Below are 18,701 nucleotides of genomic sequence, written 5' to 3'. Positions count from 1 at the left end.
AGCTAAATGTTGCTTTGTGTCAGATATATTATTTCTTTGGTTTCTTGTACACCTTATTGAGTGCATACTGGTGATCCTGGTGAGTTGCTAAATATATCTATCTATATGTGTGTGTGTGTGTGTGTGTGTGTGTGTGTGTGTGTGTGTGTGTGTGTGCACGTGCGTGTGTGCGTGCATGTGTGTGTGTGTGTGTGTGTGTGTGTGTGTGTGTGTGTGTGTGTGTGTGTGCATTTCTGCCAAGATCATTTAATAGGAAAACAAATGGGAAAGCTAAATGGAGAGCATTCATTATTTGTGCAGAATAGTTCTGAGAGTTGGGATTATCTGATAACAAACACTTACTTTTCAGAAACAGGAATGAACTTTATTGGCAAGTGGTGGCTGGAGAATACAACCTGAGCAGAACAGATGCTGCAGCGAAAGTATTACAGGTCAACAGGATCATAACTCATCCGAAGGTAAGGGATTCTTACAGTTATATGCATCACTTAATGTCATGGCCATTAATGCTGTTCTATAAAACAAGGTGCTTCAGCAATGACAAAGGGGTGGTTAATCTGATGCAGCACAGTGATCTGGGCTATAACATGCCAATGTGCTTGTCATGGTCAAATGATTAGCAACACTGACCATCAGAATGTTTTAAGGGCTGCACACCTGGTCTCTTAGATCTGAAGATCTTCGGCGGAATGCCGGAAGATTGTTATTATACCATTTGATTACACAAGCAGAGTGCAAAGGTAAGTCATGGTGATTCATTACATTTCCCCAAGACATCCTGGTTTGTATGTCTACAGCTTGGTAACAATATCTCATAAGTAACAACTAAAGCTGAGTTTGTCATATTCAAAACAAATCACACGGATAAATGAGTGAAGTTTTTTATTTTTTTTGCAAGGGAGTGGGAACTTCATTCACTTTACTTTATTATTCTACAAATTTGCTGCATTTCAGAGAAAGAGCAGTCAGTGGTGCACAGTGTAAAACCTGCCTTGTTCTTTCTCTGTGATATGAGACCCCTTGAGTAAGCACTAACATATGATCATGACAATTTGTTTTTACTTGAAGTGATCAGTAGCATTTGAGTACCTGCCAGTTCAGGCTGTTATTGGGGGGTCTGAGCAAGGAACAGTAAGTGAAGAAAATTCAACCTGTCAGCTGGACCTCCATCTTGGGCAGTTATGATATTGCTTATGGAAGGCAGTTCTAAGGATATTGTTATGAGTGATTCATCGTCTAAACAGATTTATTCTTAAGCACCATGATTGTGGAAACAGACCAGGCTATGACACAGGTACAGTATATTTTTATTTCTGAGTCAGTGCTGTTCAACATTTTAACCACAGATCAAAATGTAGGTGGTAATGAAATGATAATCATTTGGATGATTAGCTATCTGCAGCAAGACAGCAGAGTATCACCAAGTTTGAAAGAGAGGGCTTACTAGTAGTACTTCATGAGGGACTGTCTGATCGTGTTATCTGACTCCAGTGCTTTCCTGTGTTCTTGCATTTCAGCAGGGTTATTACTGAAAGTGGAACAGGAGTCCATGCTAGTATGGCAGTCCTGGATTTCAGAATAGTTATTGCTGACAGTGCAGGCAAATTTAATCTGGTACTGGGTTGAAAATATGACAGTGGTTTGGAAATTTCAGTCTGCCTTTAGTTGTGAGCTTTCAGCAAGATTGTTACCTCATTATCCCTTACAGCATATTTTTGCTGAGTTTCTGTTTCATATTCATAGCACCTTATGGCATTGTGGCATGACTTCCTTAAACAAGTGACTTTCTGAGTGACAAGCATTGAGGGAAGGACCAGCTTATGAAGAACAACCTGACAAGTGTGTGCATGACGCACTGCAGTAGAGATATTAAACATTTTTGTGACTTGTTTTGTTTTTGCACACGTTCATATTGTCATTAAGATTTTTACGGCTTAGTTGTATATTATGAAGGGACATTTTTTTAAATATCACTTTGTGGGACTTTAAAATGCAGTGTATCTTTCTTTTTTTTTTCAAAAATGTTTTTATTTTTTTTATAGCAAGAATAATAGTAATAATGTATTTACACTCAAAACTGAAACAAATTAATTACAAAGTCCATAACAAGGAAATACTTCTATATACATTCAAGAAATCAAATAAATTAATTTCTGAAAGATATAGGAGAGTTAGTTTTCCAATTTTTTGTCACAACCTTTGTTGCTACTGCACGTATTGACCAAAGAAGGTGTGTTTGAGATCTCGGTACAATTTCTGGTACTGGTACATTAAATAAAATGAGTAAGCTTGAAATTTCACAATTATCATTCCATAAGGCCTTACAGAAACATTTAAATTCCTTCCAAAATTGGGATAACATATTACATGCAACAATCATATGAAACCAGTCAGCTTCTGTAGCTTTACACCTCCAACATTTCATATCATTTGTTTTGTACATATTTACAATTCTTTGAGGTGTATAATAACTTCTGTGGAGGAATTTCCACGTGTATATTTTCCAGTAAGGAGAAATTGTTGTTTTTTGTACTGATTTTAGAAGTAATTTCTTGTTTTTAGTAGTAAATTCTCCATTATTTATTTTGGTGGAGTATTCTCAAAAAGAAGCATTCGTGGAATTATTATCAGATTTAATGACTTTATATATTAGGGATATAAATGTTGTGCCTTTCAAAACAACCATCAATTAAGTTCTAGTGTTTTAGGTATGTTGTTTCCATAGGTTTGTAAGGAAAATATTGTTTTGTTATATATAAATTCTCTGCAGGTTTGTATGTCTATCCAGTTATTATTATGTAGGCTGTATCTAGTAATTAGATGGTTAGCTGAATAAATTCCATTAGTGGATAAGAATTGGTTCCAGTATATTAAGTCATTATTTTTAAATTCAAGCATTTTATTTTTGTCAAAAGATATTAAACATTCATTAGTATAAGCAATAGGAAAAATGAATATTAATAAGCTTTTAATTGGCTGGTTAGATTGGGTGATTTTCATGAAATTTGCTATTATTAGACTGACAAAGGAGCAAGATTTTAACTTTTGCTTATCTTGTATATATATTTTTAAAGACCAAATAAAGGTATTTTGGTGTATTGTAGTTAGTGGGTCAATTAACGTTCTATTATTGTTTAATACAATTTTTTCATGTAATAGTTTCCAATATGAATTATATGAGGGGTTTAACCATAAAAGGATTATATTAAAAATAGAAGCATTTACATAATATTCAATATTAGGAAAACTAATACCTCCTTCTTCCCAACTTGCCACATGTCTTTGTAATGATATTCTGGGTTTTTGAGGATACCACAGAAATTTTAGTAAATTCTTACCAATTTTTTTTAAATATTTTCTTGGTTGGGGGAATGATTAAAGACTGACTTATATAAAGAATTTTAGGTAACACTATCATTTTAATTAACATTAGTCTGTCCTCAAAAGTAAAATAAAGTTTGTTCCAATTATCTGTGAGATTAATAAATAGATTTGTTAAGATATTATAGTTTGTAGTAATTGTATTCTTAAGAGTGGAATTAATTTGAACACCCAGGTATTTAACTTGTGTATTGTCCCAGTTAAAGCATTTATAACTTTTCATTTTCAAAGTCGTCTTTTTATTTATTAACAAAGTCTGGGTCTTGTTATGATTAAATTTTAGTCCAGATAAACCTTCAAATAAATCTAAAGTGTTAAGTAGCTGATCTAAAGATGTATCAATGTCTCCACTAGTTAGTAACAAATCATCCACAAATAGCTGAATATTTGGAAATATGTTACTATTTAAATTATAGCCTTTAATGTGAACATTATTTCTAATATAGTTGGTTAGTGGTTCTACAGCTAGAGCGAAAATTAAAGGGGAAAGAGGGCAACCTTGTTTTGTTCCTTTTGTAAGTTTAAATGAGGGGGATAAGAAAAAGCCTATCTTTACAAAAGAAACAGAGTCTTCATAAAGGTTTCTAATTAATTTTATAAAATTTAGGGAAAATGTATAGTGTTGTAAAGCTTTAAATAGATAGGACCAACTCAGTGAATCAAAGGCTTTTGTTTATGTCTAGAATCATTATTGTTAATTCATTTTTATTTTTATTAGCTAAATCTATAAGAGTCAGAAGTCTTATTATATTATCTTGGATTTTTCAGTGTTTAATAAAACCTGTCTGATCTTCCTCTATTAGGCTAGGTATAATGGAATTGATTCTGTTTGATATTATGCTCATGAAAATCTTATAATCTATATTTAATAGTGAGATGGGCCTATAGGAGGAACAGGAAGTAGGATCTTTATCAGGTTTAAGTATGGGAGAGATTAATGAATATTTCCATGATGGTGGGATATTATAAGTAGTTTTGATTTTTAAGATATTATCAGGAAGGATTTTATATATTTCAGGAATTAAACCATCTAACCCTGGTGCTTTATTAGTTTTGAAGTTGTTTATTTGATTTTTTTAGCTTTGTAAATGTGGAAGGTCTATCAATTTTAGCAATATTCCCAGGGGATAAGGTCTTTAGAATATTATCAGATAAGAATTTGTCTAGATTTATATTTTCTTTTATTGGTTTGAGAGTATTTATATTCTCATAATGTTTTTGAAACCTTGTAGTATGGAATTTAAATTTGTAGCTTTTATTTTTCTCATATTTTCCATACATGTAATTTCTTTTAAGCGATTTCTTTCTTTCAAGTACTTTGAGCATACTGCAATTCTATGTAGACATTTAGGATTGATAGAGTATGAACATGATTTAATTTTCTAGATTTATAGATATTTTGTGTTGCAATACATTTTGATATTCTTTGTTTAATTTATTTATATTATCTAAGACTTTCTTATCATTTGGTGTTAGATTACCTTTTACGTTATCTAATTCAGTTTGAATATCTTGTAGTGTTTTATCCCATTCCTTTTTTTTTGCATATACCACATTTTAACGTTTCCATATAATACAACTTTGAGGGTGTCCCATAGAATTGTATCCGATACTTCTCCATTGTTATTTGTTTCTAAAAACGGATTCATTTCTGATAACATCCATTCTTGATAGCCTTTTATTTTTTAAATATAAGCTTGTATTCTTTGGCAATGTATTAAGGGTTCAGTTTGAAAAGTTATACTAAAAGTAATGGCATTATGATCAGAAAGGGGACAAGATATTAATAATACATTATCTATTTTTGAGTGTAAAGAATTTGACACTAAGACTTTATCTATATTAGTTTGTGTCCCAAACCTATATGAATAGTGAGAGAACTTTAGGGAAGAGGGAAGTTTTATATGGTATATGCCTTTTAAATTTCTTGTATTGATATAATTATGTAGGTGTTTTGCTACAGGGGAGGTCTTGAAGGCTTTAGAACTCATAGTTTCATCAGATGAAAGAATACAGTTAAAATCCCCTGCAACTATCATTTCTCCTCTAGAATGTAAAGTTAGAATGTCTAAGTATTTCTTTACTGACTTTGTACCAATTCCAGGGATCCAGTAAGAATTTATGAGTGTATAGTATTTCCTTTCAAGCTTAATTACTACTAAAGTTAACATACCTTCTTTGTCTATATATGAGTTTACAATTTCAGGAAGCCTTAGACTTTTTTTTCCAAAGAATTAGTACACCTTTTCTTTTATAATTAAATTGGGAACTAGTCAATATTTTATAGACTTTTAGTGTTAGCTTATTTAAGTCTTGGGATATTAAATGTGTCTCCTGAAGAAATACTATATCAGCCTTATGTAAAGAAAGGTATTTATTAATGCTTGCTCTTTTAATATGGTTATTTAGCCCATTAACATTAAGTGATAGACAATTATATGTTAAGACCATTTAAAATGTATAATAGTTCAAAATAGCTATAATGATTTCCTAGGGGATTAACCTTGTAGGTTATAACAAAATTTGTTATGGACTGAGTTTCTGTAACAAATAAAGAAGGTAAAATAGTATTTACAATAACATCCTTCTTCATGGAACCTAGTGTTCCAGGCTTAATATGTGTTACATACAAGCCACAGGTCTGCCAACACATATTCAATAACATTGGGTCACTGCAACTGCATGCTTCATTAATAACCAAAAAGAAGATAGGGTTATATATTGTAGAGTCTATATGAACTAATATTTTGATTAAGGTTAAATGTAAGTAATATATAATATCTTACTCTTCTTACAATCAATCATTCACAGAATGGTAACAACAAACTTTTAAATTTGTATGTGCATAAACTATCTATTAATTAAAGTATTTATTCTGTTATAACCTTCATTTCCCCTCCCCAAAAAACAGAAGTTTGTTTGAATAAACTAGGTCATAAAAAATTTAAGAAAAAAGAAAATTTCAGTACATTACTACAAATGTTATATTTCATGGGGTGTCAAGTTGGGGAAACAGTATAAAAAAAAAGGAGTATGAAATAGTACATATATTTTTTGACCTTCATTCACAATATTTTAACATTTAATATTTGGTTAATCTCTATATTTTCTCATAATGTGTCTTGCAAGGTACTAACAAGACTTAGAGGAAAAAAAAAACCTCATCACATCATAAAGTTAACAAGTTATGCCAACAGTATAACACAGTATCCCTTAAAATTATTACAAAAACTAAGGGTGAAATGCTTTAGCATTGACGTTTTAACCAATACTTTTTTAGTATGTAATGCATTTGTGTACCATCTCTGCACATAACCAATGTTCAAAAAAATGTATTGTATTAAGTGGTTGTACTGCTTTTTTGTTATATTTTTATTGGTACTCTTCAGTTATCAGGACAACACCCCCAATGAGCTGATGGAATATCTTGTATTACTTTTTCAAGGTTTGTGTTTGTAAGAGGGACAGTACCTTAACTTAATAACGTCCAGTTAAGTCATGACATTTTCAAAATGTTATGATACTTTCTTTCTTGTAGGTAGTACATCTCTTTCTATAGCTGTTTGGCAATGCTGATGAATACTGCGAGTAAATTAGGTAGTCTGTTGCTTATGAGTTATTGCAAGCAAGATCCCTTGATTCTAGCACAAAATTTAGTGGCAGTTCTGTTGCACAAAAAGGGGAAACTTCACAACTCATTTTTATTTTTGTGGAATGGCTTTCTTAGCAGTGAATGCAGCAATAGGATAGTTTTACAGACCAAAAATTAATATGAATGTGTGTAGCGTTTTTATAGGGAGACAGAATAATTTTGTCTGTTTATTTCCTGATTATTCTTCATATATAGATTATACATACAACAATGGCTGCTCAGTCATAACAAAGCCTTTAACTTCTTTATTGAACAATCAGCAGTGAAGTTGAGAAATAATGGCTTTAAAACCTTACTCTATCTGAATTCCTGTTAATACAACACGTGTTGTATTAACTTTAATTTTCTGAACAATAATAACTATGTATTTCTTGCGTTACTGCCTGAATGCAGTGTAGTGCTTTACCAGGAAATTAAACATTTTAGAAGGAACAGCACGACAGTACGAGGCAAAATCAGGAGGACCACTCTACAAATTAACAGCAGTGCGATCATTACGTTGGAACTGTTGCCCTGACAACAAAAAAGCACCTTCTTATTCAAGCAGCATTATAAACCTTGTAAAACATATAGTTAGTTTTATTTGTCAGGTATATTGAAATAAAGCTTGTTTTATGTTTTGAGTTACTTTGCCATTTTTCCAGTGTTCCGATTGGTCCATTGGTCTCAAAGAGGAACTACAGGTTCAGAGGTCAATTGTTCAGTTCTTGCTAGGCGTCTCAGTTGTGTCTGTGAAGAAATGAAGCTCGTGGATGGATTACAAGGCTCGAGCTGCTTTCAAAAACTCTAATTTCAAAACCATTTAGGTAAGAAGGCGGGAATTATATTTAACATGTATCAAATGATTAAAAAAATGTTCGCAAAATGCTGCAAGTTTATTTGTGTTGCAAATCTAATGTACTGTAGAAAAATGGTATTTTAAGCACATTTACTTCCATACTGTTTAAAAACAGGCATAAAATATAAGCTCTATCTTAAAGGTTATTAATAACTAATATGTCATGCTTGCTTCACTAAATGAACACATCTCCAGTACTTTGTTAAACAACATAAACAGAGCCTTTTAGGAGGCTCTATAGTTTTCATAAAATCAAGACATAGAATACTATAACCACACTGCAAGTGAGACATTGCACTTATATAAATCCCAACACGTCACATTAGCTATATTTTATGAACTTTTTTATGTTTGTTTACTTTTTAGGTATTAATAGAGAAAAATAAATAAATAAAATAATAATATATACTTTATCCAAGATGTGGTTTAATTCATGGAAGTTATTAATAATAACAGCTAGGCATTTCTTAGGTACCTTGCAGCCTATACTAAATGTAATGGATACATTTTAATTACTAAAGATTATTAAGAATAACAGCTAGGCATTTCTTAAGTACCTTGCAGCTTATACTAAATGTGATGGATGAAATTATGTTACTTCATATATCTATATTATTGATTTAAAATAGCAATAGAGATATTAATGAAAATAAAAGTCATATTTTACCTTGTTTATCTTTGTAGCAATCTGTGATATCAGAATGTTAGCTGACTATTCAAAAGATTTTAGATAGAGGAGACAAAAAGGGCAAAAAGTACATTTTGTTCATTTGTCTTTGAGTTTCTTCTTGTCTTTCACAGTCCAGTCTGACTTTGTTGCTGCTTGTCTCTTTAATGTCAAAATAGTATCCATTTGATCTTCTGTAGTTACCAGATTCTTCTTCTTTATAAAAGTGTTTGCTTCTTCTAAGGTTTCGAAGGTTATTTTCCCCTCAGGAAGGCAAAGTCTAATTTTGGCAGGGTATGTTAATTGTGCCTTAATGCCAGCTTGCTTGAGAGATTTGATGAGAGGAATGAAAGTTTTTCTTTTTGTAAAAACAGTAGTAGAGTAGTCATTGTCAAATCTGACTATCTGATCATTTATTTTTATAGGAGAGAGAGCCCAAGCTGATTTTAAGATCAGATCTTTGTCTTGGCTAGACATTAGTTTTGCTGTCATTGATCTAGGATATGTCTTCTTATTGTTTGATGGGAGTGTAGTTAGTGATCTATGGGCTTTTTCAAAGCCAAAAGAAAGCGCCTCTGGTAAATTTAGTGTTTTAGGGATCCATGTTGTCAAAAAATTTATCATAGTGTCTCCTTCCATTCCTTCTGGTATACCGTATATCCTGATGTTATTTCTTCTGGTTCGGTTTTCTAAATCATCTACTTTATTGATGAGTTTGTTATTTTGTAATACGAGAGTTTTCATATTTTTCTCTGCATCTATCAGTCTGCTGTCAATATCCGAGACAGATTCTTCTATTGTTGAAATTTGTATTTTCTGTTGTTTTAGAATGTCATTCGGTATTTCAATTTGTTTATTGGAATCTTCTTTTATTTTACCCACTTCTGTATCTAGTTTGTCCATTTTTGTTATTAGGTCTTGGATATTTGTCAGAATGGAGTGTATCTCTTTCTTCAGAGAACTGTCTTGCTGTGTAGATTTTAAAAGACTCATCTTTTCTTTAAGTGCAGTTTTCCCTTCCTTCTTTCTTCTTGTTAGTTTGACAGGAAAATCTGGAGATTCTTAGATGAAAAATACACCAAAAGAAAGCTTTCAAGTTTTACTTTATATAACTATTAATTTGAAATTATTTGTGGTGATTTTTAGTAATAAATCCTGTCAGGAAAGTTGAAAAGCTGCAGAGTAGAGATTTTATGCTCTGTTAGGCTTCCATCGAAGCCACACCCCACAGTGTATCTTTCCATGTCAAATAAAGTATATTAGAAATGCTTCTGTTTGTTTTTAGTCATTATGAAGTGTTACAGCAATTCTAGATTTATATTATTGCTCCTAAAACTAACAACTTATGAAGCATAAAATTGCATCACCTGAAACCCTCAAAGGTCCTGAAGAAAAGTTTTATTGATACTCTCTGTGTAGGTTATAAAGCTCAAGAGGAACTGGGTATTGGTTGTTTGTACTGACTATTGCATAGCTAAGCATAATTTTTATATTTCTCTAATGTCTGATAACCAATTATTTAAACATGAAATTTCAAGCAAGTCTAGACAGCAAAAGTGTTATGAATGCTACTTGGCTGGTTTGAATAGTTCTGAAAATATGAAAACCTGTTTTTGAAAATTTGTGAGTCTGGAATTTTTTTGCAATATAAAACAGTGTAAATTTTCACAAGGTATTTTCTATTGTCACAGTAAAGAAGAACTAAACAGCATTTCTGTTTGGCCATTGAAAAACACAATTGACATTAAGAAGATATTTCAATTTATTTCATTGTACGTGTCTTACCATAACTTAACATAACTTTTCAGAAAATATTCAGAAATCTAAGGATATGCAGAGGCTGCTAGAGGTGTAACTTCCCACAACTGCAAGCTGTGACTGAGTTGATGACAGTAGTATGATAATCCATCTCTGTCTTGTTTTTTTTTCTCTTACAGTAGATATTAATGACAACTGATTGGGAATCTAGGTCAGTCCCAACTTATGTGTGTGTTTTTTTTTTTTTTTTGCTCTTATGCAGCAAACCGTCAGATGACACTAATGTTCTCCCCTTTATCATGAGAGCTAGGAGTCACTCCTGACTCTGTGGACTGCAATACTTTTCCCTTTGTCTAAGAGGAGACTGATACAACCCAGAAGTATTCTACAAGGGATCCTAGGGATATTTTGTTTTATTCATTAACCATTCTCTATCCACACAGCAAATGTATAGACGATGGGATTGTTCATAGCAGATATATCTGACAGATAGCTTACCTTTGACTCTGCAAGTCTACAAGAAACTTAGAAAATTGTGTGAGTTCAAGAGTGAGAAATGCACAAGGTCTTTCTTTTTGCCTATCTTTGAAACATTACATGCCAATAGCTTGTCAGCTAAAGAATTTTTGACCTGGTTAACGAGCATCTTAGGCTTGATAAGGTCAGCCTTAACATTTTTCAAGACTGCTCGCATAACATGGCATCACAGAATTTCAAAACTTACTTTAAAATGTAATGTATGTATGAAAAATACATACCAAAAAAAAACATCATGCTGGCAATTGCTGCTTCCAGTCCTTTTACTTCTTTTGGTATATAGAGTTGCTGTGTTCTCTGACAACCAAAAAGCAGCTGTCTCACTTGCTGATGTTGACTACATCCCACATAAACTGCTGACCTGACCTTCTTCTCAGTAGAAACGCTATGAAATGTACTTCCCAACTAAATAAAAAGAGGCAGTGGTGGTATCAATTCAGTAATGCTGAAGTGCTCCTCTGCAAACTGCAGCTTAACAAACTCAAATCCCTATACATCGCCTGCATATACATCCCTCCAGGTGACAACACTAATACCTTAGAAGACTTTCTACAATGGCTTTCATTTAACTACCCCCATGAAACCATTGTGTTAGGAGATGTTAACATAGACTGGAACAACTGTTCCACTGAATCTCCTACCACCCACATAAATCTTTACGGTTATACCCAACTCATCTCAACACCCACTAGGTTAAACAAGCCCAACAACAAAGGCAGCATCCTAGACTGGATACTTGTCAACAACCACCTAGACCTGTATAATGTAGGCTCCCTCCCAGATGACCCAAGTGCCCATTTACTCACTTACATCATCAAACATAAAGTTAATAATAACCACCAAATTCTCTATAAAACTATCAGATCCCACAAGAATTTAACCTCGCCACCTTTCAGAATGAACTCAAAGCATATAATTGGGCCATCCTAAACAATCTTCCACTGGATGATGCTGTAGCCTATTTTAACTCCAAATTCCTCACCATCCTAGACTCCCATGCTCCTATCCGCACCCACTGAGCCAAAACCAAGACAGCCCCCTGGCTCACGAAGGCTACTAGAACCAGAATCTTGGCAAGAAACAAAGCATGGGATAATTGGCGTACCTCTAAAGACCCACTCGACCATATTAAATTTGAACAGTTAAGGAATGATGCCAAGAAAGCCACACTGTTGGACAAAAAAAACTATTACCAACACCTTCAGCACAAACATCAGAATAAGCCTCAAAAATTCTGGGCAGGCATTAACAAACTACTCCACCCTGGCCAAACTACCACTCCCACCCCATCAGATTCCAATCTAAAAACTCCAGAGGAAACTGCTAATATCTTTAACAACTTCTTTATCAAGACCATCCAGTCACTAGCTAGCCAGCTACCCCCCATCAACCCCTCACAGAATTCCTCATCTATCTTCACCCAACTACCTTTTAACTTCCAGCCTGTATCCACTTCTACCATCAAATCACTACTCACCAAGCTAAATCCCACAACCTTAGCAGCTGATCTCCTCCCACCAGAATACCTACAGAAAAGTGCAGAGGCCATTGCGTACCCCATTTCGATTGTCATAAACCGCTCACTATCTGAAACCTATTGCCCCTCTCTCTGGAAGGTCTCCCATGTCATACCCCTTCATAAGGGAGGTAACTCAGTAGACTTCTCTAACTACAAGCCAATAGCCATTCTATCACCACTGGCCAAAATACTGGAGAAATGCGTCCATAACCAATTAACCCATTACCTCACCCAAAATCAACTCCTGGCCAACTCCCAGCACGGCTTTAGGCCTCATCATAGCACCACTTCCGCCCTCCTATCCTTCTCTAATACTATCAACATAAACAGAAACAATAACAAACTAACCTCAACTTTCTTCCTAGATCTCTCTAAGGCCTTTGACATGGTCAATCACCAGCTACTTATCCTTGCCCTGAAGCATCTGTCACTTAACTATAACCCCATTAAATGGTTCCAATCATATCTGACTGAGAGAAAACAAGCAATATTATGGAAAAATACTCTATCCACCCAACTACCTATTACTTTGAGAGTCCCCAAGGGTCCATACTAGGTCCCCTACTCCTCTCTATCTTCATCAACGACCTACCTACTATTACCCCCAAGGCCATTTGCATTCAATATGCAGATGACTCTACACTAATCTGCACAGCGTCCTCCATAACTGAACTCATGACCCTAACCCAGAATACCTTCACTGAGGTAGAAAAATGGTTTGCTGACTGTCAGCTTCTCTTAAACCCTCAAAAAAACAAACTCCTAATATTTTCCCCCAATAGAAAAACCACCTCACCATTTTTTACTTTAACATCCAACAATGGCACTACTATCTCCCCAGATACTCACACAAAACTCCTCAGGTTCACAGTGGACAATACACTAAAATACGACTCCCATGTTAATCAAACAATCAAATTTGTCAACAAAAAGCTGGGCTCCCTCTATAGGATCAAATCTTTTCTCACCCCATTAGCAAGAACTACTATTGACCAATCCCACTTACTATCCACCCTACTTTACGCTTCCCCTCTTTACACTAACCTAAATAAAGCTTCTCTCACCAAACTTGCTAGATGCTATCACCAAGTTGCCAGGTTCGCCACAGGTACACCCTATAGGACCCACCATTGTCTAAACCTAACTCAACTCAGATGGCTAGAATGGCCTAGCCTGGTCCAGTATAACCAACTCATTATAGCCCACAAGGTTGTATACCAACCTGAATGCACCCCTGCATTAAACGATATCATTAAACCATATAGCAACCTGAGGTCCCTGCACTCTGCTGACAAGCTGCTGGTGCAAATGTCCAAGAGCAAAAATGTGGCAGGGGACTCACTATTTGCCAACTCAGTAGGTAAAACCTGGAACTCACTACCTGCCACACTCACTCTCCAACCCTCCCTAACCCTGTTCAAAAAAAGCCTCAAACACCACCTCCAAACACAATGGCAATGTCCCTGTTTAAACCCAGACTAACTACTACCTGTAATTTGTGGATACTCTGTCTACTCTTATTCTAACTGAGCCTGCACTATTAAAGGACCTAATTCCCAATATGAAATTTTCAATATTTGTTACCTTAAGTGAAGTCAAACCTGTTGTCTGTATGTTGGCACCTTACATATGAATGCATTTATTCAAATGTATGCTTGTATCCTACTGAACTATGTATATTTACATGTACTTGCAATCTTTCTCTCTATTGTCTTTATGTAACTGTACTTTTTCTGGAGCTTTTCTCCCCAGGCATCTGCTGAAAATGGACATATATCCAGTCAGACTTTCCCGGTAAACAAATGTAAAATAAAAATAAATAAAAATAAATCCTCTGTCAAAGCTAGAGTACTTGTGGAATTTACTAACTGCAAGCCATTGCACTGCATCTGTCCCTCAGCATCAACACCTTACAGAAGGAGGTTTATGCACAGTTATTATGGTGTCTGTTGATTAAATACTTTCCCTTTGGCTGTCATTATGATGTTTACCTAGGCCATGGTGATTACACAACAGTTTAATACTGTGACTCAGTTGTGGTACAAGCTGAACAGTGGAAGGTATGTGGACATGAAGGTCTTGCTATTTTCTAGGCTTTTAATGGGATAATTTGTGTAATTATCATTGTGTTGTCAGATGCTGGAGCTGCGCAGCCATGTATGTAAAAGCAACACAGTTTTCATGGTCAAAGCAAGTTAGTAGGAGGAAAGACATTTTCTGCTTCATCTGTAGTCACCACTAATGCTCCTCAAACTTCTGCACTTGCCTGTTCCCACATTCTAACCATTTATGGTAATAATATGTGGCTATTCTGCTCAGTACATAGATAACACTCAGCATTTCACAGGTATTGCACAGCAGATGATTTATAATGTCTCTAGCTAAAACTGCTGGCTTTTATTCAGTATCACAAAAATAGGTGTACTGTATTCTGCATGAAAGCTTTACTGCAGCATTGGAGAATCTTATTTTTGGTCTAAGCAGGATTGAATAAATAAATGCTGTAAATAATTTGACAATACAAAGTATGCACTGACAGTAAATTCAGTTTTAGCATTCAGATCCACAATGTTGTGAAAATATTCAATGATAACCTTGGCCAGCTCAACAGGATCAATTGTTTCCTATCTGTTTTAAGAAAAATGATGCTAGTGGGTACATATCTGTTACCTAGCTGTACTGTGGTCTGACCTCTGATGGTGGGTACATATCGGTTACCTAGCTGTACTGTTGTCTGACCTCTGATAGTGGCTACATATCTGTTGCCTAGCTGTACTGTGGTCTGACCTCTGATAGTAGCTTCATATCTGTTACCTATCTGTACTGTAGTCTGACCTCTGATAGTGGGTACATATCTGTTACCTAGCTGTATTGTGGTCTGATCTCTGATAGTGGGTACATATCTGTTACCTAGCTGTACTGCGGTCTGACCTCTGATAGTGGGTACATATCTGTTACCTAGCTGTACTTTGGTCTGACCTCTGATAGTGGGTACATATCTGTTACCTAGCTGTACTGTGGTCTGACCTCTGATAGTGGGTACATATCTGTTACCTAGCTGTACTGTGGTCTGACCTCTGATAGTGGATACATATCTGTTACCTAGTTGTACTTTGGTCTGACCTCTGATAGTGGGTACATATCTGTTACCTAGCTGTACTGTGGTCTGACCTCTGATAGTGGATACATATCTGTTACCTAGCTGTACTGTGGTCTGACCTCTGATAGTGGGTACATATCTGTTACCTAGCTGTACTGTGGTCTGACCTCTGATAGTGGGTACATATCTGTTACCTAGCTGTACTGTGGTCTGACCTCTGATAGTGGATACATATCTGTTACCTAGCTGTACTGTGGTCTGACCTCTGATAGTGGATACATATCTGTTACCTAGCTGTACTTTGGTCTGACCCCTGATAGTGGGTACATATCTGTTACCTAGCTGTACTTTGATCTGACCTCTGATAGTGGGTACATATCTGTTACCTAGTTGTACTTTGGTCTGACCTCTGATAGTGGGTACATATCTGTTACCTAGCTGTACTGTGGTCTGACCTCTGATAGTGGGTACATATCTGTTACCTAGCTGTACTGTGGTCTGACCTCTGATAGTGGATACATATCTGTTACCTAGCTGTACTGTGGTCTGACCTCTGATAGTGGATACATATCTGTTACCTAGCTGTACTGTGGTCTGACCTCTGATAGTGGGTACATATCTGTTACCTAGCTGTACTGTGGTCTGACCTCTGATAGTGGGTACATATCTGTTACCTAGCTGTACTGTGGTCTGACCTCTGATAGTGGGTACATATCTGTTACCTAGCTGTACTTTGATCTGACCTCTGATAGTGGGTACATATCTGTTACCTAGTTGTACTTTGGTCTGACCTCTGATAGTGGGTACATATCTGTTACCTAGCTGTACTGTGGTCTGACCTCTGATAGTGTCTGATAGTGGGTACATATCTGTTACCTAGTTGTACTTTGGTCTGACCTCTAATAGTGGGTACATATCTGTTACCTAGCTGTACTGTGGACTGACCTCTGATAGTGAGTACATATCTGTTACCTAGTTGTTCTGTGGTCTGACCTCTGATAGTGGGTACATATCTGTTACCTAGCTGTACTGTAGTGTGACCTCTGATAGTGGGTACATATCTGTTACCTAGTTGTACTTTGATCTGACCTCTGATAGTGGGTACATATGTGTTACCTAGCTGTACTGTGGACTGACCTCTGATAGTGGGTACATATCTATTACCTAGTTGTACTTTGGTCTGACCTCTGATAGTGGGTACATATCTGTTACCTAGCTGTACTGTGGTCTGACCTCTGATAGTGGATACATATCTGTTACCTAGCTGTACTTTGGTCTGACCCCTGATAGTGGGTACATATCTGTTACCTAGCTGTACTTTGATCTGACCTCTGATAGTGGGGTACATATCTGTTACCTAGTTGTACTTTGGTCTGACCTCTGATAGTGGGTACATATCTGTTGCCTAGCTGTACTGTGGACTGACCTCTGATAGTGGGTACATATCTGTTACCTAGTTGTTCTGTGGTCCGACCTCTGATAGTGGGTACATATCTGTTACCTAGCTGTACTGTGGTCTGACCTCTGATAGTGGGTACATATCTGTTACCTAGCTGTACTGTAGTCTGACCTCTGATAGTGGGTACATATCTGTTACCTAGTTGTACTTTGGTCTGACCTCTGATAGTGGGTACATATGTGTTACCTAGCTGTACTGTGGACTGACCTCTGATAGTGGGTACATATCTGTTACCTAGTTGTACTTTGGTCTGACCTCTGATAGTGGGTACATATGTGTTACCTAGCTGTACTGTGGTCTGACCTCTGATAGTGGGTACATATCTGTTATGTAGCTGTACTCTGGTCTAACCTCTGATAGTGGGTACATATCTGTTACCTATCTGTACTGTGGTCTGACCTCTGATCTTTCGGTCTATTAGCTGTTAAGGGGTTTGAGTCAGCCAGTGATGATGCAGGCCAATTTATGACCAGCACTATTAGCTGAGACAATAAAATTACCTCACCGAGACTTTTGACCATATCTAACTCAGACACATGCTGTGTGGACAGAGGACTCTCCTTCCCAGCAGTTTACCTAACAATAACTAATTCACAGATGTGGTACAGTCCATTAAAATAATTAAGGTCTATGCCTTGTTTTTGTGGATGTAGTGAGGAAACACGATGAAGCTGGTGACCCCTTTTGGAGTACATGATCAGAGGTGACCAAAGAGGAGAACAGTTAATCCATCTTCAGAAGAATGTCAGACTTCCCTCAAGAGCACTGGAAATGTAGCAGAAGAATGACTTAGAAACATTTGTATCTCCCTCTCAGCCATCTTATTGACTCAGTCGAATTTACTTTCAGGTGGATAAGGCTAATTAGCGTCATATTACTCCCTCCCCTTTTGCATACACTACGAGTTCAATCTTTTGGATACCATTCTTTTTATTCTACACCTCTTTTTATCTTTTCTATCTCCTTGCGTTTCCTTTTCTTATTGTATTCTATGACTCACAGTATACTTGCTATTGTAGTTTGTCTTTCTTCTCCTCGCAGTTCTCAACTTGTTTGGGCAGTAGCCTTCCTTTGGAGGGTGCTTCTGGCTCATAGTTTTAAGTTGTAGACAGCATACTCTCTGAGGTTCAGCCATATTTAACTTCTTTGTTCAAGAAATCTAGATAAAGCCAAAATTAATGGAGGGAAAAAGGACTAAAATCAGGAACAGTTTTTAAATATTACTCCAATTCACTTAAAAAGTTAATACAGCAACGCGTTGTTCATCAACATGCATTTTTTGAGAAATGACAAGTCCGAAACTCTAATGTCTGGTATTATGAACAACTATAATCCTTAGTTATTCACAGAAAATCATTATTTTTGAGGGACAAGGCAAAATATAAGCAAAATCAAGGATAGTCTGCAGAATTCAGGACATTTTTAAGGTATGGTTGCAGGCAGGTCTACTTTGTTTAATTGAATCTCATTTCACTGAATTTCATTTCACCCTGACCACATCACTGTGCCCCCCACACACCCCCTAACTATATATACTAATTCCAAGATTGCACTACAGTGGGGAAAATTGCATATACCTTTTACTTACCTTACAGTACTCTACACAGTGCCATATATACTAACTGCAGTTCAATGAAATGAGATTCAGTGAAATGAGTTTTCAGTAATTTGAGCTTTCAGTGATGTGGTCAGGGTGAATTGAAATTCAATGAAATGAGATTCAACTAAACAAAGTAGACCCAGTTGCAGGCTAGGTTGTCAGCTGTCAGTCACAAAGCTACAGTATAGCC

General features: G+C 35.8%; 1 protein-coding gene across 1 annotated transcript in view; it reads left to right on the top strand.

The window, feature by feature from the left end:
• Positions 1 to 18,701, top strand: part of PRSS56 (serine protease 56) — a 2,212,799-nt gene that overhangs the window by 918,931 nt on the left and 1,275,167 nt on the right. The window contains exon 5 of the mRNA XM_044070672.1: positions 350 to 458. Within this exon, the coding sequence (XP_043926607.1) occupies positions 350 to 458 (109 nt within the window). The remainder of the gene's footprint in view (positions 1 to 349; positions 459 to 18,701) is intronic.

This window comes from Protopterus annectens, chromosome 4.part1 (assembly GCF_019279795.1).
Source record: "Protopterus annectens isolate FY-2018-M chromosome 4.part1, PAN1.0, whole genome shotgun sequence".
In the NCBI taxonomy this organism is placed as follows: Eukaryota; Metazoa; Chordata; order Ceratodontiformes; family Protopteridae; genus Protopterus; species Protopterus annectens.
This window is presented reverse-complemented; position numbering and strand designations above follow the sequence as displayed.